This window comes from Antechinus flavipes, chromosome 2 (genome assembly GCF_016432865.1).
Source record: "Antechinus flavipes isolate AdamAnt ecotype Samford, QLD, Australia chromosome 2, AdamAnt_v2, whole genome shotgun sequence".
Lineage (NCBI taxonomy): Eukaryota > Metazoa > Chordata > Mammalia > Dasyuromorphia > Dasyuridae > Antechinus > Antechinus flavipes.
Window position 1 is genome coordinate 617843351 of NC_067399.1, and position 25861 is coordinate 617869211.

Here is a 25861-nt window from a genome sequence, read left to right on the forward strand (position 1 = left end):
CACTTATTGTGTTCAGAACTGTGCCAAATGCTGAGATGTAAGAAAAGCAAGACAGCCTCAGCTCTCAAGGAGCTCACATTTAAATGAGAGAAACAGGCCCTGGAAGGCTTTAGCTACAAGTTGTATGCAAAGGTCCCAGTGTTCTTAGAGTACAGTGGCAAAGCAGATGGTAATGCTTCTTATTTAAAGTCATTTCCATTGATAAAATCTTACTAGTTTCTGATGTTGAGCTATTTTGACAGTGCTGAGGACTTTGATGATAAGAACTTATTTTCTAGGTCTTCAGTAGATGTAGGTGTGGCCCTTGCAAGAGCCATTTGTTGCCAGGTCACATCTTATCATACAGTTTGCTTTCTTGAATGATGACTGAGAATGCTGGTTTGTAAGCACTGCTATTTCCAATTTCCTGGCCTCAAATAAAGGTTCTAGGAGCCTTAACTCCACATCAAGGAGGGAAAAAACCCCTAAAATCAGCTAGCAATTTTTTTTTTGAGCTATGTGCCAGATAACTAGAAGATATAAATAAATATAAGTTCCTTTACTATAGTCTTGTAAGCATAGCAACAAAAGTGTGGTAGTCAAGTCACAGGGAAATAGTTCTGAAACGTATATCAAGTTTGTTTCTTGTGATATTGCTATGCAGAAGCTGATACTATGTGAGGAGGTATAAAGAACAGGATGACCTGTCATTACAAGATATTGTGGCTTGGAATTCAGGTGCTTCTTCACTATCTTTGTCTATGTAGATGTATTCTCCCTCTGATGTGTGTATTTCCCCCAGGGTAAGCTTGTATGTCAGACCATCCTGTTTTGCAGTGCAAAATATAAGACACAGAAAACACTTGAAAGACATGACTATGATGAATTTTTGTTTTTAATGTTTATTAATGTTTTTCCTCTTATATATGACTGTCATTTCCCAAGTAGAGTTGATCCTTGTAGCAAAAATAGGCAAAATATACATGTTGCCTTTGTCTGGCACTGTTTGTAGTGTTCTTGTCCATAATCTTTCAACATTCTTCTGGAAAAAGAGATTTCCATTAGTCGACTGTAATCATTATAGGTCATGACATTAATTTGAATTACAAGGTTATCTACTGATGTCTTCCTTTATTTTTATGGTCAATGTATCTTCTTTTGATTTAGCTTTTCTAACTATTTCAGTTCATATAGGTCTACTCAAGTTTCTCTCATTTCCTCATATTCACTTTTTCCTATGGTACAATAATATTTTATTACATAATTTAAAAGTTTTTTTCAACTGTTTTTCAGCCTTTGGGCATTCATTTTGATTCTGTTTTTTTTTTTTTTTTTTTTTTTTTTACTTTAACAGAAAATAGCCTCAGTTTTCCCACATTTCCTCTAACATTTATCATTAATAATTTAGAAAAATTTTTCATATGACTAGAAATGATTTTAATTTCTTCATCTAAAATTTTTTGTTCATATCCTTTGACCCTTTATCAATTGGAAAATGCTTGTATTCTTAATGAGTCTATCAGAAACCTTAGATATAAAATTTCTCCTCCCCCTCCCTCTCCCCCTCCCCCCGTTTTCTGCTTCCCTTCTAACTTTGGCTGCATTGGTTTTGTTTGTACAAAACCTTTTAAATTTAATATAATAAAAATTATCTATTTTGCATTTCATAATATTCTCTAATTCTTTTTTGGCCATAAATTCCTTCTTTCTTCACAGATCTGAGAGGTGAAGTTATCCCCTTTTCTCCCTCTTTGCTTATAAAATCATCTTTATGTCTAAATCATGAACCCATTTTGACTTATCTTGGATAGGATGTTAGGTGTTGGTCAGTGTCTAATTTCTGCCATATTATTTTCCAGTTTTCCAGCAATTTTGATCAAATAGTGAGTTTTTATCCCAGAAGCTGAAGTCTTTGGGTTTATCAAATACTAGATTACTATAGCCATTGACTATTATGACTTGTGAACCTAACCTATTCTATTTCTTAGCCAGTACCAAATGGTTTTAATGATCACTGTTTTATAATATAGTTTTAAGTCCAGTATAGCTAAACTAGCTTCATTTGCATTTTTTAAAAATTCCCTTGAAATTCTTGACCTTTTGACCTTCCAAATGACTTGTTACTAATTTTTTTCTAGCTCTATAAAGATTCTTAGTAGTTTGATTGGTATGGCACTGAAAATGTAGACAGAATTGTACAAATCTGTATTTTTTACAAAATGTTACAACAGAATCAACAATTATGTTATACCTCTCTTCATCTTGCATGTGGTTTCTTCTTGCTCAGAACAAAGTTTAAAAGCACTTTTTGTCATCATTTATAACTATTCATAACTCATTTTGAACTTCAATTGTGTGATTCTTGGAGTTTTGTTCTTTTTTTGGTCCTTGATTTATTTTTAATTGTGTACTTCCCTCCAACTTCTGTACCAGACATTAAAAGAATCTAAGCTTAATCAAAAACTCCTCTACTGGCCCATTACTTTCTTATGATGTGCTTCCTTTTTTCTTCCTCATTAGGAAAAATTTGTGATTGCATAGACAGAATTTTGTTTGTTAGAGTCTTCCTTTATATTAACTTGTACTTGTATTGTTTTAGAACTGGACAGCACATAGATTTTTGTTGTTGAATTTTTTGAAACCTGATTTCTTAAAGACTTAGAAGTCTTTAACTAATTTTCACTATATCTAACATTATCTTTTCTTGTCATTTTAAACTTTAGGAAGGACAAATGCTTAATTAATAAATCTGAGAAGTTTTTTCTTTAGACTTGAAATTAAGTTTAAAATAGCAATTCCATTCTTTTTTGCCTTTCACTTTTCCCATTTTTCTTTTGCTAGTTTTGGACAACTTAAATTTTCACATAAAGTCTTTGAAATGCTCAGCTTTTAGCAGAAATATCCATTAAGAAAATAGCATCTTGATTTTAAAGTCCCTATTACTGTTTGTTTTGTGTCAGCTTTATGTTTTCCCTTTATTTGGGCTTTGTAATCTGTATTAGGAAAGCATCATTCATATTTTCCATCTGTTGGGAAGTTTATAGTATGTCTCCATAAAAATATATTTAAATTACACTTTCTTTATTTTTATTCAACTATTCTATCTTGTTCTCCCATTGTCAATTGGGTGGATTTTAGTATTCTACCTATTTTCTTATTAAATCTGTTTTTACAAAAATAAAGTCAACTTTCTATTTCTTTATTTTAGTCATAAGTCTAGCCTCAGTTGGTGAGACTAAAAGCTTTCACTCTTTTTTTCAATTATGTGCTGAGGAAATGGGCTTTTGACTTTAAAAATGTATAAAAGAAAAAAACTTCAGTGTTTTGTGAATATCCCAAAATTTTTAATTTTTAGTTGAAAAGTTGCTTCTGTGGTCATGTTGATAGAAAAGCTGTTTTGCTAAATAATTGTTGCATGCAAAAGGACCTTGCCATGTTTCATAATTTTAAATTATTAGTACATTTAATTTTCTTCTTAAGATTAAAAAATACAGTGTTTTTTCTGAAATTTCAAATTGGTTAGATTCTGAATAGTTGAAGAATTCTAAACTGAATTGCAAAGTAGTAACCATATAAAAGAGTGCTGCAAAATTATTAACAATATAACAAATTTAAGTTGCTGAGAGTTCATCTTAAATTTGGCAAATTTGCAAAGAGGGCACAAAAAGGGGAATAATTAATAGTAAGCCGTGAATTGATCTTGCCATTCTAGAAAGCTTTTTAAAATTAGATTAAGAAAGGGAATAAAATATCCATATTTTGACTGAAAGAATCCCCTGCCTATCATATACCCCATTGAACTCAAAGAAAAGTTTCATATATACCAAAATACTTTTGGCAGCACTTTTTGTAACAACAAAGAACTAGAAACAAAGTAAATTACATCTAAATGGAGAATGGTCAAACAAATTGTGTTTAAATTAGTGTCATGGAATATTACTGCATTGTAAGAAAGGATTGAATAGGAAGACTACAGGGAAGCAAAGGAAGATTGATATAAAAGTACAAAAATGAGGTAAGCAGAACCCATTTAAAAAAAAACAATGTATGACTACAATTGTAATCATACATTGTAATTGGAAAAAAACAAAATAAAACAAAACTGAATGTTGCATAGTTTAAAGACCAAGTTTACTCTAGAAAAGAGATGAAAAAATACACTTTTTCCTTTTTTGCAGTTCCCCTGCATTTTAGGGGAGGATGGGAATATACTGTCAGTCTTGGTAGATGTGGTGGTAAATTTTTCTGAACTATCTTTTTCTTCTCTTGTCTTTTTTTATAAGGAATGACACTCCGAATAAAGCAAAGATTTTGGGGAGAGTTGGTTTCAGTGAAAGATATATTTGGAAATGAATTTGATGTGGAAACAAAATATGTTTATAAAATGTTTTTAAAAAAATAATACTTTATTCAAGGAACTTATTTTTATTTAAGTTCAGTAGTTTTGGGTGAAAGTAGTGTTTCTAAATTAAATAATTGTCTCCTCAATTGTTTTAACAGTATATGAACCTACAATTAATTTATTTTGATTATATATTTACTTTACAAAGTAATATAGTACTTAAATTTTTATAGTGTAGGTAGGCCAGATACAGAAATAGAAAGCACAGATCAAACATGATTAAAATGACTTTTTGGTGGCAGAGAGTAAATATTGCACTATAATGTTATAGTGGCTTATATTTTGGAGATGCATAATTACATAGATTTTTATGGCCATATTATTTGTAGGAGCACTTCACATTTTCTATAAACAAAACAAAAATTTTAAATTAATTTGTCTTAGGAACTATTAGAGAAATTCTTCTATTTAATCCTTGAAATAGGAGGAATTATTTTTCCCAGTTGAATGAAATCATATTGAAAATACTGGTAAGGTAAGGTAAGAATTGATTTGAGACAGAAGCAATGAGTGTAAAGAGAGATTTGTTTTGTTTTTTCTCCTGAATTCAGTGTTTTAGGTAATGATGGCAACTGTGAAATTTTGAAGCTTTTTCTTTCATGATCTAATTTCTTAGTTTTTGACATAATTATTGTATAAATACATCTGGCTTTAGATGTACTTTTGGTAACTATACTCATTGAAACATATTTTTTCTCCTTGCACGGTAGGAGGTGGAATAAACAGAGGTTGGAAGACAAAGAACAACGTAGAAAAGCTGAAGAAGAATCTGAGGAAAGTGATGCTGAATTTGAAGAAGGTTTTAGAATGCCAGGTTTTTTGTTCAAAAAGCTTTTTAAGTATGTTTTATATGGTTCTTTATTTATATTGTATCATCAGACTAATATATACAAATAAATATTTAAAGAATACCATAGTAGTTACCTGTGGTCTCCAAAGCCATTTATAGCAGTTTGTTACAAATATAAACACAGTCAAATCTAAATTTATGCCAAATGCTATTCATTAAAATTAGATGATAATGAATTGACTAAAGTGAATATTGAATTTGTTTGTTAGCTGATGAATTTGCACAGATCTGGTTCAGAAGCTAATGGCAATATGAAGCAGCTATCAGTGAAAAGTTTTTTCCCTTGGTCCAAGGAACTAAATCTCAAATTTCTTAAGTTGAATTTCTTTGTAGCTATAGCCTTTCAAGGATTTAGTATTAAAATAAAATTTACAAAATCATTTTTCTGCATGTGAAACCGTACTTTGAGGTTCTCAAAGCTTTATCTGAATACTTTCCTAATAGGAGAGATGATGTCTTTAGGATTAAGGTGGTGCCTGAAATTGCTTAAAATTTCATTGACCAAAGTTTGATCGACTGTGCCTCAAGGAACATAGGACAATGGTATTGACCCCAATTCTATTGCAACTGTAATTCTTAGATGATTAATGCAAATACTAAAGAAATATTCACTATCATCACCCCCTGAGATTTTCTTCACGAACTACTTTAGATAGCCTTTCTAATTGTACTTTGATTGAAAGTTGAAGCAGTAACACATTTGTACCTTTAATTCTTGGATATTATTTGTAGCAAAAGTTGATTTTTTTCAAGAAAAAACTCTGAGACAGTTAAAAATTAATTTTTCGTGGAGATTTAACTGACAATCATTCTGTCAAGATGTCTGCTTACTATTAATAGGCATTGATATAGTTCCACTCCTTACTTCCATACATCTGTAATCATATTGTCTGTTATTTCTTCTTGATCTGAGTAGTTGTTTTGGAATGGGAGTATGAAAAAAGAGAAGATGAATGAGTCTTTTACCCTCATTCAACAAAAAAAGTAGCTAAAGTTGTTAGGAGAAGAAATAGAACTAGAATTTTAAATTTTAATGCATTCGAAAACTAAGAATTTTTTACTTTTGAGAGATGATGGCTTGTTCATTGACCACAAAATGTCAGCTGTGGAAAGATAAAGGAATAACTTGTTGACAGCAATAGTCTTCTCATCTAAAATGTTCTCTTAATTTAGCCCCAATAATATAATTTAAAAACAAAAGCAAAGTACAAATAAATAGTACTGATAAAATTAGAACCTAAAAGAAAACAAGAGAAAAAAATTTGCCACCAACAAAAATCATAGTAACCTGACTAATGGAAAATAGTCCCTATTTGTATAATGTCCCTAGTTGTGTAATGTCCTCTGTCATAAAATCCTAAATGTCCTCTGTCATAAAATCAGAAGAATCAAGTGAATGATTATTTTGATTTAAATGTCAATATTTAAAAAATATGGTTCGTAGTTAATTTTACTTTCTAAGTAAGTTAGAATGTGGCTCCTGTGGCAGTCAATACAAATATTTTCTCATTAGTTTAATTGTATAGTCCTTGAATCTGTTTTACTTCTGAAAATATGGAATTTTAAATATTTTATAAACATAATAAACCTTCTATATTTTTTGTCTAGCAAGGGAAAGAATTAATGAAGCTGATAAATTTCTCATTTCTCTTGTATAATTAAGTTTTAGCCAAGCTAATTGAATTTTAAACTGTAAATGTACTTTTACTGTATTCAACTTTACTGTATTGGAATTAAATTAACAGAGCATAGTGCAATACACAGGGGAAAGGAGTTCAGAGTAGAATAATCCCTCTACTAAATGTTTCAACAATTAGTGTAGTAGAGTAGTTAATAATTTCAACCATATATTTAAATTTTAAAGATTTGTGTTGAAAATTGGATCTGTAGTCATTTATTGATATGATTCAACATTGAAAGGTCAAAGTTTCATCTTCTAAATGTCCTTCCAGCCCCAGTAAAAACATATCTTATTTTAAAATTAAATACTTTATCCCAGGTTAGTATAAAAATGTTGTGCAAGTAATTTATAGTTGACCTCTAGTGATTGAAATTTGTGAAAGATAATTAAAACCTCATTGTGATATAGTAGAATCTACTACAAATTCACAAATTAGGTAGCTAATCAAAGACAAATATCAGAATAGTCACTTGCTATATTTTTGCCTTATTTTCTATAGTGTTATAAATATCTTTCATTTCTTTTGCAGTGATTGTAAAATGTACTTTTATGGCCATTTCAGAAACAAATAACAACGTGCCATGATATAAAAGATATTACAGTTTCACAGTTTTAATTAATAATAGCTGAAATTGCTTTTATGTAATCTAAGCTTACTCCTGCCTTTAAAACTGTAGAACAGTTCTTTCACATTATCCTTATGATATTCTTTCCTGTATATAAAGATGTATGTTAAGGGCCTCAATATATTATGGTTGCTTAGTAAAATGTTAAATTTTTTTAACTGTCATTTCAAGCACAGCCAGCCAGATCAGGTGTTTTGTTTTCCTGATAAGATAAAACATGTAGATAGAAGTAGATATTAGATGGTCTGACTTCATCATTCTGTTCTATAGATGAGACTGAAACTTGAGGAAGTTAAGTAATGTCTGAGATTGCACAGTGGTAGAGTCATGATGCTTTGTATACCATGCCTTATTTTTGACATATGTTCTTTAAAAAATTTGGGCAGTCAATTGACATGTAATTTGTTATGATTTTGATCCCCCTCCCCTTTTTTTGGTTTTGTAGATAGTCTAACATACATTAAATGAAATTTGCTTTTTGTTTTCTGAGGAGAATTTTTATATGTATTCTCTCTAAATTGTTATCTATTTTGATTTTATTGTTTTTATTGTGAAATCTAATCATGTTTATCAGGTTACTTGCCATCCCAAGTAACTTGTTTTTTTGCCAGCAAACTTAATGAGAAGTAGTTTTTCTAATAAAAGCCTTTCCTTATTTCATAGTCACAATGCTGATATCAGAATTTTGTTACTTATATCTAAAATAAAAGGGGAAATAAAAGTTCATGGTAAATTTCATTGGCAGGAATATGACATAAATTAAAACTGTGATTCAGACTTAAGTTTAGTGTCAGATTTCAAGTAGGCATAATGGTAATGAATAGCAAAAACTATAGAAACTAGGAAATTCCTGTTTATAAAGAAATGTTCAGTTATTTTGCTAATAAGTCTAAAAAAGCTTAACCTTTTTGTTTTAGTGGATTTATTTTTAGATTTTGTTTTTACTTTCAACTTTTTCTTAATTTTGTTCTTTGTATTTTTTGTATTTATTCAGTATTTGCAGAGGAAAATAGACCATATCCTTTCACCAGAAAACATATTTCTTTTTCCTCTATTATCTGTACCAACTCTAAAAATGAGCCAGAATTTTTGATACTGTTGCACTCTGTAATATACTTAATAAAATCTTGCTTTTAAACATAAAAGGCCTTTCACCAAATTAATCTTCAAGGTTTTGACTTCATATAGTGCTTACTTTTCATTTAAAATTATTGCAGGTCTTTAAATTATCTTCTCTGTTCTCTTCTAAGCCTGATAATAGTGTCAGAATAAATTTACTCCTGATAATTATTTACCATATTCCATTTGTTGAAACCCTATCTAATGCTCAAAATTATTAATGATTTTCATTTAATTTTTCTTATTGAAAAATATTATTTCACTTAACTGAATTTCTATTTGAATATATGGCAAATAAGCATTATCAATATAGCCTATCTTGGTCTTTTATTAGCCTGAGAGAAAATAAGAATACTGTTTCCTTATTTAAAATTTTTATGTAACTTTCCATATAAAAAAATATCTTGAAGTTAGATAGTGATAATAAGCTTCATCTCTTAGCAGGCAACTCACCAAGTTAGACCTAACATTAAAAAAAAAAAAAAAATGAAAGTAGTTCCTAATTATCATGTCTGTCAGTTTAATTAGAAATGTTTTAGTATTCTGTAAAGAACAAATTTGTGACATATTATGGCTAAGTGCATCAATAATATATGACCTTATAAATACAGCACTCATGTAAAACACATCCAACATGTTTCTGTAACTGGTACTAGAATCTTGCCAAATGATTAATTCATGAGTACTTTCTGTTATGATCAGTATTATCAAACATTTGCCTTTTTCTTTTTTCTTGTTGGTGCATGTTGTTATAGGTACCAGCAGACAGGTGTTAGGTGGCTGTGGGAATTGCACTGCCAGCAGGCAGGAGGAATTCTGGGAGATGAGATGGGATTGGGCAAGACCATCCAGATAATTGCCTTCTTGGCAGGTCTGAGCTACAGCAAGATCAGGACTCGTGGTTCAAATTACAGGCAAGTGCTCCTCTGCAGACTGTCAGTCTGTGGAGCTCAATTAATATTTCATCAGATGTATTGCTGGTGGAGGAGGGTCTTGTGAATTATTGATGACATTTCAATTACAATATTCCTTTAATTCTTTTAGTGGGGGACATCAAAGGAAAATTTTTACGAGACAATGGAGCTGTAGGGCAGGAGAAATTAAACATGTAACACTTTTAATGAATTCCAGGCATTGATGCTTCATTTTGCAGATGAGCCCCACTAGATATTTTGGGTCAATACAGTGTCTAAGGTTAGCTTCCACAAATGGATTGTTTACAAACTCAATTACATTAATATCAATAGTTTACACAATATGGAATTTTAAATTAGATATAATACCTTTAGTTCCATTTATTAAATTTTACATTAAAATATTTGTTCTGGCAAAACACCAGGTGTGCACTACAGGAAGTATAAAGTCTATTCATGGGGAAAGTTGGAGACTTGGATTAGGAAATTGGAAGCAGCTATCCAGAGTTTCTTTTATGACTAGTATGCAATATAACAATATTTGTAGGTCTGTTTTCTTTGGAAAACTGCTATTTATCTGGTTATCTTTTACTCCTTCTATTCCTATTATCTATTCTGCTGGGTAAATCGTAATAATGGAGAATATTCTTATTTTAATTTTATTTTTATCTTTAAAGAATTACATGAAAATTGACACTTTAAAAGCTCATCTCAAGAGAATCCGAAAATAGGTGATCAATATTATCTAAGAGGAATTATGTTCATTTGGATAGAATATAGAAATCAAATAACTATTATCCTATATACTGAAATAGACTATTTTTATAATCTAATAAATAGGCCATGAAGAATTTGTTTTTAAAAAATATAATTGAAAGACAGCTAATATAGACAAAAGTGGTGATAGATTAAATTGTGATAAAACATTCCATTATGAAACTCGGTAATCTAAATTAGATCACTTTTTTTAGTAATTGGCTTCTCACATGAGTAAAAGAGTATCTATATTTGACTGATATGAAATGGATTTCCTTTGAAGTTTTAATCATAAATTTGCGTTTCATATAAAATCAGTGGGGGAAAAAATTGAAAGGACTGTTTATAAACTACTGAAAATTTGGTGTTTGGTGCCTTCTCTTCCATAACTGATAGTAATTTAGCATTATACAATTGAATGTTTTATTCAGAATTAGTACTTCCACTGGCTTGTGTACTTCAGTGAGACTTTTTTGATGACTTAATTTCTGTAAATACTCCATATAGTGATTTTTGAATTTTTGTTTTTTTCTTCCAACATTAAAGAACTTGTATGGATCTGATCTTTTGGGCCTAAGAAACCTAAAGTCTTCCCTACAGTGCTGTTTGGATATAAAAATTAAAACATGTTTTCTCTTGAGTAGAAGCAATTCTATCAGTAGCTGAAGTCAGTACTAATAATGAGGAGCAGCTGTAATCAATTAACTATCAATGCTCATATCCTCTGTTCCATAATGAAATAGCATGGCATATTGGATTATAGCCCAGATCATCTTTATTAAAATAGTATCGGTGGAAATGGCTTCAGTGAATGTGGTTATATATCACCCAAACAACTGGGCTATTTATGAATGGAGATATACTCAGGAGCACAGTCCCCTTAAATGTGCCCATGTTGCCATGGAAAATTACAAAAGAAAAATAATTTATACCTGCCTTTGTCCTGTGATGCTGGATAACTACTTCATGTTCAAGATTTAAAGAAAAAAGAAACTAAGTATAATGGTATTGCTAAGTTCTACTTCATAGGATATCAAAAAGCTAATGCATATTTCCTTGTGTGTATTTTTATAGACTAAAGGTAACAAATCCAGTGAAATAAAAAAAGTTACATATATCTCATCTTTAGTATGATTTGGAAAAAAAGTGAGCTTCAGCAGTTGGTGGTCTTAAAAAAAAGAAATATTGTATCAAAAAGGAGAAACATATGTATAGTAAAACAAAACAAAAAATTAAAAACTTTTTTGCCAGTCAGGATGTTATCTTTTTTAAATGAGTTTAAAATTGGTGTTAACTGTTTCAGGCTATTGGATGTCACTTAGTAAATTTTTTTTCCTAATATAGTAGCCCAGATTTTTGATGCACTTTCAGATCATTTCTGGTAGGATCATTACTATGATTTGAATACATGACTTACTTCCTCAAATTAATTTTTTAAAAGACTTGGCAAAATACAGGTAGTAGACATCATTTCTAGCATGTAGGTAAAGAGACTGAGGCATAGATTCAGTAGGCAATCAGTGACAGGCAAAGATTAAATAAAAGCTATTAAATCTGATCAGAATTGCTGCTAGTCACCAAAATGTATTGAGATAATTTTCTATCTTTTAGCGTGTTGATGTTAGGAATTGGAAATGGTGGCTCATTTTATAGCATGTGCTTATTAGTGGCCTCTCTTCCTGTTTCCAGGGTCCAGCTACTTCATCTTAATGGGACTCAATTACAATATCTCAGTTTTCTCATAATACTGAGAGTACAGAAAAAATAACAATCCAAAGCTGGAGATCCTTTACTAGAGTTTTTTAATTGACGTTCTAAAAGCTGAATCATTTATAGTTATTTAATTATAGAATCTAGATGTAAAAAGATTGGTTTAAAGCCTCAAAAATGTACATGTGTTTATTTGAAAGTAGGTTTTAAATTCAGGGAACTTTTGAGGAATTGCATCGACATTAGTCATGTTACACTTCATCATTGTTTGGGAGAGGAGAGCCGAACAGATCATCTTTTGATGGAAATCCAATGTAGACCTAGCAAGGTTGGTGGGAGAGAATCGCTGTCCCCAGAACCATATGAAAGATAACTGTTCGCATCCCTCCTCTCAGTACAAAAGTACCCGTGCATGGGGGTGTTGGTAGAGCCCCCGATTCTCTCCCCTATCACTTTCGCATTGTCATGTGATCCACAAGGGTCTATGGCAGTGGCACTGGCTGAGCAGTTAACTCCAGTGGGTTCATCTAACCTGCAGCCATTTGTTCTGTGAGGAGAAAACTTCTCTTTGAGTGAGGAAGGGCGTGTTTTTTTCATTTTTTGTCATATCCTTGCCTTCCCCAGGATTCTCTTGAGGGCCCTCTTCTCTGCTTCTGAGCGGGTTCTCATCAGCCTGCCAGGGCTTCATCCACCCCAACCCAGGACTCCTTCCGGGCCTTCTGGTCATTTCCATCTCAGCATGCTCAAAAAGCATCACGTTTCCCCAACCCGGTCCTGGTCACCATCCTTGTCTTCCCCCTCTTCCTCATCTCACACCTCTGGCAGTAGCTGAGTCTGCCTCACTTAGCTGTCATGTCTATCCCTTTCTCTCTTCTCATATGGCCACCATGTTGCTGGCCCACACATGCATCTCTGCTGCTGCGTTGTTCCTGGTGACAAAGACCCCAACTCCTGGTTGGGGTTAAGGGCCTTAATCCCAGGATCACACAACTAGGAAGTGTCAAGTGTCTGAGGCTTCTTCTGACCCCAGGCTTCTCCCCATTGCTCTGTCCAGCTGCCCCACCTTCGTCATTTATTACCCAACTCCTCATTTTTTGCTGATCATCTTTTGATCTCTCTTCTCATTCTCTTCTATCTCACTATGTCCTCCATAATAGTTGAGAAATAGTCTTCTGAAGGCAGATTTGATTTCCCTGTTGCTATAATAAAGTATCCTCTTCCTCATGGCACTTAAAGCTCTTTTCAATCTGCTCCCATCTATTTTTGCAGTTTTATTTTACATATCTGCTTTTTATGTATTTTTGGAATACTAGTTGTTCTTAAACTTGATTTTCTGTCTCCATACATTTTTTTTAATTTAATTTTATTTAATAATAACTTTGTATTGACAGAATCCATGCCAGGATAATTTTTACACAGCATTATCCCTTGCAATCACTTATGTTTTGTTTTTTCCCCTCCCTCCCTCCCCCCCCCCCCCAAGATGGCAGGCAGTCCTATATATGTTAAATATGTTGCAGTATATCCTAGATACAATACACATTTGCAGAACCGAACAGTTCTCCCGCTGCACAGGGAGAATTGGATTCAGAAGGTAAAAATAACTCAGGAAGAAAATCAAAAATCAAATAGTTCACATTGATTTCCCAGTATTCCTTCTTTGGGTGTAGCTGTTTCTGTCCATCATTTATCCAATGAAACTCAGTTAAGTCTCTTTGTCAGAGAAATCCACTTCCATCAGAATACATCCTCATACAATATCGTTGTCAAAGTGTATAATGATCTCCTGGTTCTGCTCATCTCACTTAGCATCAGTCCATGTAGGTCTCTCCAAGCCTCTCTGTATTCATCCTGCTGGTCATTCCTTACAGAGCAATAATATTCCATAACATTCATATACCACAATTTACCCAGCCATTCTCCAATTGATGGGCATCCATTCATTTTCCAGTTTCTAGCCACTACAAACAGGGCTGCTACAAACATTTTGGCACATACAGGTCCCTTTCCCTTTTTTAGTATCTCTTTGGGGTATAAGCCCAATAGAAACACTGCTGGATCAAAGGGTATGCACAGTTTGATAACTTTTTGGGCATAATTCCAGATTGCTCTCCAGAATGGCTGGATTCGTTCACAACTCCAACAATGCATCAGTGTCCCCGTTTTCCCGCATCCCCTCCAACATTCATCATTATTTTTTCCTGTCATCTTAGCCAATCTGACAGGTGTGTAGTGATATCTCAGAGTTGTCTTAATTTGCATTTCTCTGATCAATAGTGATTTGGAACACTCTTTCATGTGAGTGGTAATAGTTTCAATTTCTTCATCTGAAAATTGTCTGTTCATATCCTTTGACCATTTATCAATTGGAGAATGGCTTGATTTTTTATAAATTTGAGTCAGTTCTCTATATATTTTGGAAATGAGGCCTTTATCAGAACCTTTAATTGTAAAGATGTTTTCCCAGTTTGTTGCTTCTCTACTAATCTTGTTTGCATTTGTTCTGTTTGTACAAAGGCTTTTTAATTTGATATAATCAAAATTTTCTATTTTGTGATCGGTAATGGTCTCTAGTTCATCTTTGGTCACAAATTTCTTTCTCTTCCACAAGTCTGAGAGATAAACTATCCTATGTTCCTCTAATGTATTTATAATCTCGTTCTTTATGCCTAGGTCATGGACCCATTTTGATCTTATCTTGGTATGTGGTGTTAAGTATGGGTCCTTGCCTAATTTCTGCCATACTAATTTCTCCATACATTTTTCAAAGGCTATCGCTACCATATCTGTAAGGCAGATTCCCCTTGTTAAAGAAAATTTTTGTAGATGTGTTATTATTAACAAATGATCGTCATCCTGGATCTTTTTTTTTTTTTTTAACCCTTGTTTAGACTTCTTGGGTTGTTGCAAATCTGCCCTTTCCTTTCTATGCCTTTTTACAATATGCTTCTGTTCTTGGAATGCTCTCTCTCCTCATATTTTGCCTCTAAGCTCTCTGTAGAGTGCTTAGTATCCTAGCTTCATTCGAGGTCCAGTTCAGATGCCATTTCCTACAGATCTCTCCTGAGTCCCAAAGGTCTCCAGAAGTTATTTTGTTACATATACAGAAGTTACATATAAAAATTGAATCTTTTCAGTGGAATGTAAGGTACTTGAGGAAAGGAACTGTGTGTCCCAAGTGTCTAACGAAATAACGTGCAAGTTATAAGCACTTATTGTTTCCTGAATTATTGTTGGAAGGCAGTGAATTTCAGGCATCTAGAAAATCCAGTTATTTAGAGTCTACCATATTATTTAGTGGCAGTGTAGTACAGAAAGAGATGCTGGATTTAGGATCAGGAGAATCTTTGAATCCATTCTCTCACAGAATCTCTATGACCAGTTTGTCCCTTGAAACTTAATTTTCTCATCTAGGGATAATGGCAATAATCATAGTAATACCTTCTTTTCAGGGGATGTGAAAATCAAATGAAATCCTGTGTGTAGAGATACTTTGTGAGATTTAAAGTACTTTAATAAATTCCCACTATCATTTTGTGCAGCTATAGTGGGTATAGCTTTGGGCCTGCAGTCAGCAAGGCTCATCTTCAAATCTGGCCTCAGACACTCACTAGCTGTGTGACCCTGAGCAAATTACTTCACCCTGTCTGCCTTAGTGTCCTCATCTGCCAACTGAGATGGAAAGGGGAATGGTAAACTATAGTTTCTGCCAAGAAAACCCCAAATGGGGTCATGGAAAGTCAGACAAAATTGAAAAACGACTGAACCATTGTTGCATTTATGTAATGAAATAAGAAAAAAAGGTTTTTGTCAAGTATTTTTTATTTGTTTGTATTTTTACTCATTATAACACATATTTTGTGTCTAAGAGAGTTCCATACCATAGAAAAAAGTTTAAAGTTTCTACTTTAAAGAAGAGCTTTATTCATTTTTGGTTCTACATTGATACCTATATCTATTAATTGTTCAGTTATAGGAATTGTTGATATTTCCCTTTCCTCATGTAGGGATGAACCAGTAGATTTTTTTTGTTTTTCATTAAAGAAAGTCACAGTCAATTTCCATGGTTAATTTTTTTTTAACTTAACCTGTTGGGTTTGTTTTTAATTAAACACCAAATTTCTGTTGTCTTTATTTCATAGCAGTATTTTCTGATCGAATGTTTTTATTACAGATTTGAGGGATTGGGTCCAACTGTAATTGTGTGTCCAACAACAGTAATGCATCAGTGGGTGAGAGAATTTCACACTTGGTGGCCTCCATTTAGAGTTGCAATTTTACATGAAACTGGATCATATGCAAACAAAAAGGTAATATTGATATCAGTATCATTTTAAATCCTTTGACTTTACTTCTAACTTTTCTTTCATTTAGATGTTTTTAAATAAATATATATTCTAAATTTTTACTCTTGTATTTTATATTTCTATATTATGATCCTTAGAGAAACTGATATTTTCAAATTGCCTTAAAATTGACCTTGTTATTGGTACCAATACTTTTGGGGGATATTTTTAATGTGTCTATTGTAACCAATGAGCTAGTTGAGTGATGGAGTGGCTGGCTTGATTTAAAGTCATTCATTCATTCAGCATTTATTAAGTGCCTACTTTGCTAAGTGATGGGGATGCAAAAAACAAAAATAAAATAAAATAAAATAAAATAATACCTACTCTCCAGGAGCTCACAATGTTTAATGAGTTACACTGAATTTCAACAAAATATTTCCTCCTTGATGATAGAAACTGCCTTCCTTTCTTTTTTTGCATCCCTAGTACTTAGTGCCTGGTATATCTAGTATATAGTAAGAATTTAGTTCCTCCATCATTCCTTCATTCTTCTATGAGTTATCATTATATTGCACTTTCCTGCTCTCCCCGTCCAAGTATTCTTCTGTATACTTTGCTGCAGTGTCATCCATCTTTCAGCTCTAAGTCTGATTTTACCCTCAAGACTTTGTTCTGGAAAATCTTTTTTCCCCCTTCACTCTCTTATCTTTTTCTCTTGGTGCTGTCATTATCTCCCTTGGGTTGAAGTATCATTGTGGGAAGATTAATCCCAAATCAATGCCACACTCATCTCTCTTATTAGTTTCAATTGCCTATCAACTACCTAGTAGATATCTCCATCTGAGTATCATAGAGGGAACTTGAATTCAACATATTAAAAATAAAACTTATCTTTTTCTTTAAACTTGACCTTTCTTCTGTCTTCCCTGTTTCTGGAGAGAATACCCCAATCCGTCTAGTCCCCCACCTGTAACTTTCATTGTTTTGTCCCCATCCTCCCATCTAATTGATTTTAATGTTTCATTCGTTCTCCTTCTACAGTAGCTCTCTTACCCATCACCATCTTCATTCTACCTGTATTGTAACAGTTCCGAACCCTTGTCATCTTTTGTTTGAGCAATTGTTAATAGTTGTGTAATTGGTCTTCCTGGTCCCAGAATCTCCCCTCTCCTTTGCATCTTCCTCTGCATGGCCAAAATGATCTTTCTAAAAGCACAGGTTTGACCGTGTAGCTTTCTGAGGAAGAATCTTCAGTGGCTTCTTGCTACCTCCAGCATAAAAGACAACTCTTTTTTGCTTGGCATTTAAAATCCTTTGCCATCTTGTATTAGCTTATCTGATTCTGTAATTATTTCACATTATATATACTCCCTCCAACATTGCATACTCCACCAGACTGGCCTACTTGCTGACCTCTTGTACATAGCATTCTATCTTATCTGTGCTTTTTAACATATTGCCCTTCATGCCTGATATGCTTCGCTCCTAACCTTCACCTATTCTAACTCCCACCTTCCTTCAGTGATTAGCTCAGATGTCACCTCCTCTAATTACCTCCTATTGTTAGTGCTTCCTTACACCCTACTGAGATTTCTTTGTATTGATCTGAGTAGATGTATAATCCAAATAGGATATGAATTTCTTAATTTTGGGAACTACTTAATTTTTAACTTTTTATACCTAATATCTTGTACACAAGTGCATTAAAATGCTTTTTGAATTATTAAATTTGCTTTTGTTAACAAAATCGGGCCTCTAGAAATAGCATTTGAATAAGATACTGTGTACTTTGTTGATTGAAATGTCTGCAATAAACACCTTTGTTCAGTTATTGAAAAAAAAATCAATCTACTACATTGAGAATTACGATAGAGCACTGGCTCTATTATATTCTTGCTTTTTAATTGCATTTTGTCCTTTGAAGCCTAAACTGTCTAGTCCTTTGGTCAGACTGTACCCATTTGTGGTTTTTTAAATAGCTATCATTAAAAAAGTATTGGATTACAAATAAGTCTTAATTTAATAAAAATGGTTATGTAATTAAACATTTTCAAGTAACATTTCCAGAATATGTGCTCTTTATGAAGTTTTTTTTTTTTTTTTGCATTAAGTACACCTATATGAATTTATAAATTCTTGAGGGGCAGATATTCAGTGAAAAAAATCCTTTAACATTTTGCCATATTGAGAAATATACCAATAAAATCCAGTATTTTCACTAAGTTTTGTTAACTTTTTCCTCTATTACATCTGCCTTATTGACATTTAGTTTATTAATAGAATTAATTTAGTTTCAAAATGGAAATGAGGTTTGTTTAAAAAAACCCACCAAAAAATTCAGTTCTTTTTAAAATTCACTTGAAAGTATTCTGGACAATTTTTTTGTGTCTGTGGGACTTCTCAGCTCCTTTCCCTAACCCTTCCTCTTCTTTTCTTTCTTTCATTTTGGGTGGATGGTGGTAATCTCAACAATAATTGGGAGATTAGGAAGAGGAAAATTTGGGGACTTGGTATTACATTTCATTTTAGACATGTTGATGTAACTATATTAGATGTCTATGGAACATTCAGTTTGAGATGTCTAATAGGCAGTCAGAGATAGGAGGCAGGCGAATGGGAGAGAGATTAAAGTTAGAAAAATAGTTCTGAGAATGCATTAATAAATCCATGAGAGCTAATGAGTTCACCAAATAAAATAGTATGGAAAAAGTAGAGAATGGAGCATCGTCTTGGCTGTATATTCTGTTTTAGCAGATGCAGTTTGAAGACTCAGCAAAGAAGACAGAAGGAGCAGTCAGATAAGGGAAAAGGAGAGGCAGGAGAGAGCAGTATCCCCAAAACCTAGAGGAAAAAAAAAAAGAGAAGGTCCTCAGCAGTGTCAGAGGCCACAGATTAGTCAAGAAGAATGAGGTCTGGGAAGAGTCTATTAAGTTGGCAAGTGGTAACATTGAAAAGAGCAATTTAAGCTGAATAATAAGTTTGGAAGCCAAAGTACAGAGAATTCAGGAGAGAGAGGAAAGGAAGTGTACTCATCATTTACAGATGATCTTTTTAGGGAGGTTAGCTGCAAAAAGGGAAGAGAGATGTAGGACACTAGTAAGGATAGACAGAACAGATGAGGTTTGAGGGGAATGGGGACGCAAAATAAGCATGTTTCTAAGCAGTAGAGAACCAATAGATAGGGAGAAATAGAGAATTTTTGAGAGTGAGGGAGTAATAGAGGGGGCAGTCTACTGGAGGAGATGGAATAAAATGCATGTAGGCAGAGCTTATCTTGACAAGGAGAAGGGCTACCTCTTTGTGTGAGATGGAATAAGGAGGAGAAAGTGATGTGGAATGAGTAAGGGACTAAAAGGGGGGTCTCAACAAATTACCTCCATGTAGTCCTAAGATTTGCAGCTGAGAAAAAGTGGGCAGCTCTGGGAGGTGTGAATTGGGATGAAAAGGTTTGAATAATAAGTTATGGTGGATGGTATGTTGAATTATTCAGACTTGTAAAGGAAATGTTTTGGTGCAAGGAGAACCCAGTAAAGATTTTGTGACTTATAAACTTACAATGGACCCCATCAACACTGCTTTGTGATTATTTTCTCCAGCAGCATGTGCATAGGAGTGAAGATAGCAGTTGATTAGAGTAATTCAAGACAGGCTTGACATAGGTAACAGGATAAGGGGCCAGGAGATGACAGTGCAGAATTGAACTGGTTTCACCAATGGAGTCGAGATGAGGAAAGGAAAAAAGGGTATTCTAGATATGTCAAGTATTTGGTCCACAGGCAACAACACTCTTGAGTAAGGTCCAAATCAAATTAAAATGTAAATTGAAAATATTTAACAACAAAAAATGAAAATGCAATAAAATATGATGTTAATATGTGTACTCATAGGGTTCCTTATAAATGGTTTAATGGCCTATTTTTCTATTTGAATTTGACACACTGGTGTAATCATTTTAGGGCATGACCTAGAAAAGAATTGAAAAATGGAGGGCTTGGAGGTTGTGGTGAGAATAGAGCACACAGTTTGGAATTGTAAGGTAGAGGTACATATGTGGTGACGATAAATTTTGTTTAAATAAGGAAAATTTCAGAGTTTATTAGCATGGATTACTTACAGGTGATTGAAAGACCGAGACAGTTTCTGCTTAGGATATATTGATTTTGAAGTGTCTATGACACATTATTCAAAACTGATGGCAGGCAGTTAGAGATTTCAGGTGAAATGAAGGCTGAATATGTATATTTGGAGTCACCTATATATAGATAATATTGGAATTCATGAGACTGATGATATTCAAAGAAATAGTTTAGAGACAGAAGAGGTCAAGACTCAATTCATAGGGTATTTAGGAGCAAGGATTTGAATGATGATCTTGCAAAAGATTACTGATGGATTGGTTAGAGGAAAAGAATCATTATTCAATAGTGTCACAAAAACCTAGGGAGAAGAGAGTGAGTATCCAGAAAAGATGCTATAAGGATTTGTCATTTATATTTTTCTAACAATATCATTCTTAAACAGCCATTTTAGAAACTTTTACTTTTTAGTTGAATTTACACATTTTTCTTTTATAATCTCTTTGCCATTGTTTCATTCCAAAATATTGACTTAGCCTTTTGAATTGAGCTGCTGATTATTTGCACATAAATGAGGCTCATTTATTCAAAGAAGTAAAGCAGATCCATCTAGCATTTGCACATGTGAAAGCAGTGTTTCATATACACATTCATACATGACTTCTTTCAAAATCAGTAGTATTAAAATTATATACTTTTTGACAACCTATAATCCATTTAGAAATGCAGTAAATTTCTGATTTTTTTTTCATGTTAGGGGCAAGGACATAATCATATTATTCTATTCCTTTCTTTTACTGGCATGTAAATCTCTTGTGCTGTTTTTTAATCGAAGTATATGTAGATATGTGTCTCTATATACATATGTGTATTGTATAAATTTTCATATACTTTACATGTAAAATGTATTTGTGTGCATTTATTTTTCCTTTATAAATTATCATTATACTTCATTTATTTCTAACTACTATGTGTTGCTGACCAAACCTATCACCCAGTGGACTGTCTTTACTTGGTCACATTACTCACTTGAGCTTTCTACTTATGCATACAAACATCTTATTATTTTCTCTCTCATTGTTTCAACTTGACATTATTTAGCTGGCTGTAACATGTAGGATTGGGAAAGAGACTAAAGAAAAGTTCTCTACAAAAATTTCTTTTATACAAAATTATTTGTTCTTTTTCATTAAACAGATTCTGTTTTGTTTCTTAATCTACATTGTTGCTCTCTCGTTCATCATGAAGACTTAAAAAAAGAGACCATATTGTGGGCAAGTATCAGAGAAACAAGAAATATCTAAATTCATTCCCATACTCTTTTCAAAATTATTCATTAGATCCTAAATTGTTTTACTGTTGTGTTTTTATTTTGTATTACCTCCATTTATGTTCTGCTCTACTAATTGAGTTGATACTGTATATAACTGAAGTTATATTAGAAAAGATGCCCGTTTTAACCTCAATAAAACAAAAGTAATTTTCTGAAACTCTTTATACATAGAGAAGTAGGAACAAAGGATGTCAATTTTAATTTATAGATGACTTAGTTTTAATCGTTAATTATGAAAGTGAAAATATTGATGAAAAAAGCCATTTTTATTAAAAAATAGTTGACAAGATTTTTTTTTAGTGCCTTATAAGGATTTTAATGTCAAACATTTGTGAATAACAATTGTCATTAAAATTTACAACTATTTGAACTTAAAATCAGTGGAATATAGTCAACTATTAATGACTATCTTGAGGTATTACCATGTTTTTGTTACAGATTCAGGTACTAGAACATAAAAGATATAATTTTTTTAGAACCTTATAAGAGGTTATAGTGAAAGTAGGCTAAAAGTGAGCAAATTCACATCCAAAAGAGTCTCATTCCCTAAAATAAGCTAAGCACTAAAACAAAGCAAAATAAACATGTTCCATGCCAACTAATGATAGTATAGCATAGTGTTGCTTGTCTTACATTACTTTAGATAAGAGTAAATGTACACCTGATAAGATAAATGGGAAATGGTGTGTTTATATTTTTGTTATATTATTGTTAAAATTGTGTTACTGGAGACTTTTTTTCTTCATTGTCAGCACAAATCCTTGTTTATTAAAGATTTAGCTTGAAGGAAATTTTAATTAATTACAGGTTCAGTAAATCCTGACTGGGAAGCTGCTGTGCTGTGTTTACAGTGAATGGCCTTCATGTGCCGATGTTTCACTCCTGTTCTCTCTGCTACCTGACAATGTGATTTATGGCTGTTGTTTTCTACCAGTCCACTGTTTGCCCTCTAGGAGGGATTGGTCTCCTGAGCCTCCATAATAACAGCAGCGCTTTCACAAGACATCTTTTAATGACAACGGTACTGCATTCAGTAAGTCAGGCTAATTGCAGACGTACCCTATTAATTGCAAAAACTAGGAGAGGTTACATATTTTACAAGCTTTTAATTTGAAATCGCCCGAGATGATTTGTCTTAAGTGTTTGGATAGAGATGTCTGTGGCAATATACTATTGTTGAGACTGTAGTTCCATACTATTGGAGAATATGGATATTGAATCAGGTGAAACGTGATGTGTTTCCACTCCAAAATGTAGTTAATGCCCTTAGAGGCAGTGTTTTAACTAAGAGCAATGTTTATCTTGCTTTTTAGGAAGGGCAAGAAAGGGAAGGGAAGGAAATGTCAATTTAGTTTTGCCTATTTGTTGGATTTCCTTGTGATTATAATGGGAAAATACATATTTCTCAAAAGCCAATGCTGAGGAATTTATCATAAAGTCATCTAGAAATGAATGAATGATTATGAACCTATTGAGAGGCAACATCATTTCCCAGTATTACTTGTATGTGTATATCTGAATTCTGATTTTGTCTCTTACATTATTTGAATCATGAAAACAGTTTAAGAGATACTCATCTTATAGCTTTGGGTACACATACATTGCTATTTCATCAGTTTGGAAATGTTGTAGGTAGAAAATTTCATATGGAAGCCCTTTATTTTCCTTATGTTTCATCTACCCTATTGCCCAAACCTGCCATAATGATTTATAAGAACCATTGTCTCTTTCCAAATGCTTTGGTAGAAATGAGAACCAAAAACCATGAAAGTCTGGATTGAGAAATTAAGAGTTGGTGAGCAACTTAGGGCATTTCTTTGTCTTCTGGAAATTAAAGAAGTTGTTGGATGTATTAAAAGCTGGGCTTTTTTGGTCTGTGTTGTGAGTTCTGTGATGAGGGAGAAATGGAAATGAGGGAGATAATTGGGAATACCAGGGTAAAAATATTTTAAAAAGGAAACTATGAAGTTAAATTACATATTTTGTCCACTTAACACAAACAAATAATATCTTTTGGTTTTATTTTATGATCTTAAATCAGTCTTAGAACTTCATTATATCACTTTTCTCATCTGTCTACTGAAAATGACAATTGTTATTGTGAGGTGTCACAAATAGTTAGAAATCTAAAAAATAAGTCTGAAATATTGGTTGCTGGTAAAGGAATGGAGAGAAAGAAACCTAAAGGAAGGAGACTAATTAGCAGGCTGTGCGCTAATCTGATTGAGAGATGATGAAGGCCTGAACTGGAGGCTTATCAGTATGAAGATAAGAGGAGGTTTACAAGGAAGGATTATGAAAATAGAAAGGACAAGATTCGGTTCTTCCTCCATACTATCTGTTGTATCCATTCCCATTCTCTCCACTCATATCTCTGCCCACACCTATTAGAATGGCTAACATGACAGAAAAGGAAAATGAAATGGGAGGAGATGTGGGAAAACAGGCACTAAGTCACTTTTGGAATTGTGAAATGGTCCGGCCATTCTGGAGAATAATTTAGAACTTTACCCAAAGGACTATCAAACTGAACATGCTCTCTGACCCAGTAATACCACTAATAAGTCTATATCTTAAAGAGATCAAAGGACAAGGAAGGAAAGAACCTATTTGTGTGTTCAAAATATTTATAGCAGCTCTTTTTATGGTGGCAAAGGATTGAAAATTGAAGAGATGTTTCTCAGTTAGGGAATTCAACTTAGTTGAATAAATTGTAATATATGATTGTGAGAGAATACTATTAGTTGTAAAAAATGATAAGAAAAGACAAGACCTATATGAATTCATGCACAGTGAAGTAAGTAGCACCAGGTCATTGTAAATAGTAACAGAAATATTGTGAATATTGATGAATTATGAAAGACTTAGCTACCCTGATTTGTAATGAATGATCCAAGAGAATTCCAAGAAACTCCTGATGAAGAATGCTGTCTATCTCTAGGGAGAAAACAGACGAACTCTAGGTGCATATTGAAGCATATTAAACTTTATTTTCTTGCTTTTTCATGGGGGGGGGATGAAACATGATTAATATGGAAATAAATTTTGCATGCTTCACATACATTATAAGGGTTTCATTGTTTTCCTTCTCAATGGTTTGGGAAGAGTTTGGTGGGAGGAGAGAATTTTGAATTTAGAATAAAAAATGTTAAAGAGAATAAAAAGAAATGAATATTAGAAAATTACAGGGAAAAAAGCATTTTTTCCCTGTAAAAAGCATGACTTCAAAGTCAGGATCTTGGAAGATACCCACTGCTTTTCAAAAATAGGAATGTCATGGAAATAGAGCATAGCATATATTTTCAGATTTTTCTCCCTCATCTTTCTCTTAATATTTTTTCTTTAAAAAAAAAATTCTGTTACGTGGGATCACTCTCTGGGAAGGGGAAGAAGAGGATAGTGGAGGAAATTTAAGTGTTAATGAGATATCAATAACAGTTTCTGTTTTTTAAAAAGCTCTTCATAACTCAACTCCTTCCTGGCCCTTCTTCAATGTTCTTATACTTTCCTGCACTACGAGATCTCTACATTAGAGCTCGATTGGATTGTTTCCCATTCCTTTAACCTTACATTTGCCTTTTTACTGACACTCTCTTTTCTCCTTCATCTTTTAGTTTCCCTGGCCTCCTTCTGATCTGCAAGAGGCCTTTCCTAGTTGTCATTTCCCACTTCTAGAATTTCTGTTGTCTCTCTTCCCTCTACTAACCTTCATCTCTTTTGTATATACTTGTGTTTGTATATGTTGTCTTCCCTGATAAAATGTAAGTTCTTTGAGGGCAGGGGCTATTTCATTTTTGCCTTTACATTCCTGGCACATAGTAGGCACCTAATAAATGTTTGTTACTTGAATGATATAAGTATCTTTTGTGTTAACATACATTGTTTTCTACCACAGACAGATGAACTTGACTTTGAACTGTATCCAAAAGATATAAACAGGTCTGAACTGAATGTAGGGATCAGAACTATAAATACATCCTACATTTGTGCGAGGAAGTATAATTGAAGTGTAATTGTTATTTTGGGATCTCTGCTTAGGTAATTTTTACCTTTTACCTTTTCACTTGAGAGTTGGGGATTGGGGTGGGAAAGACCATAAAATAGAAAAGACAGGGCAAATTTTGGG

The 25861-nt window shown here is 32.9% G+C and overlaps 1 protein-coding gene across 1 annotated transcript in view; it reads left to right on the forward strand.

The window, feature by feature from the left end:
- ERCC6 (ERCC excision repair 6, chromatin remodeling factor) overlaps positions 1-25861 on the forward strand; it is a 110857-nt gene that overhangs the window by 53603 nt on the left and 31393 nt on the right. Inside the window, exons 6-8 of the mRNA XM_051981881.1 lie at positions 5092-5220; positions 9413-9571; positions 16212-16347. Of these exons, the coding sequence (XP_051837841.1) occupies positions 5092-5220; positions 9413-9571; positions 16212-16347 (424 nt within the window). The remainder of the gene's footprint in view (positions 1-5091; positions 5221-9412; positions 9572-16211; positions 16348-25861) is intronic.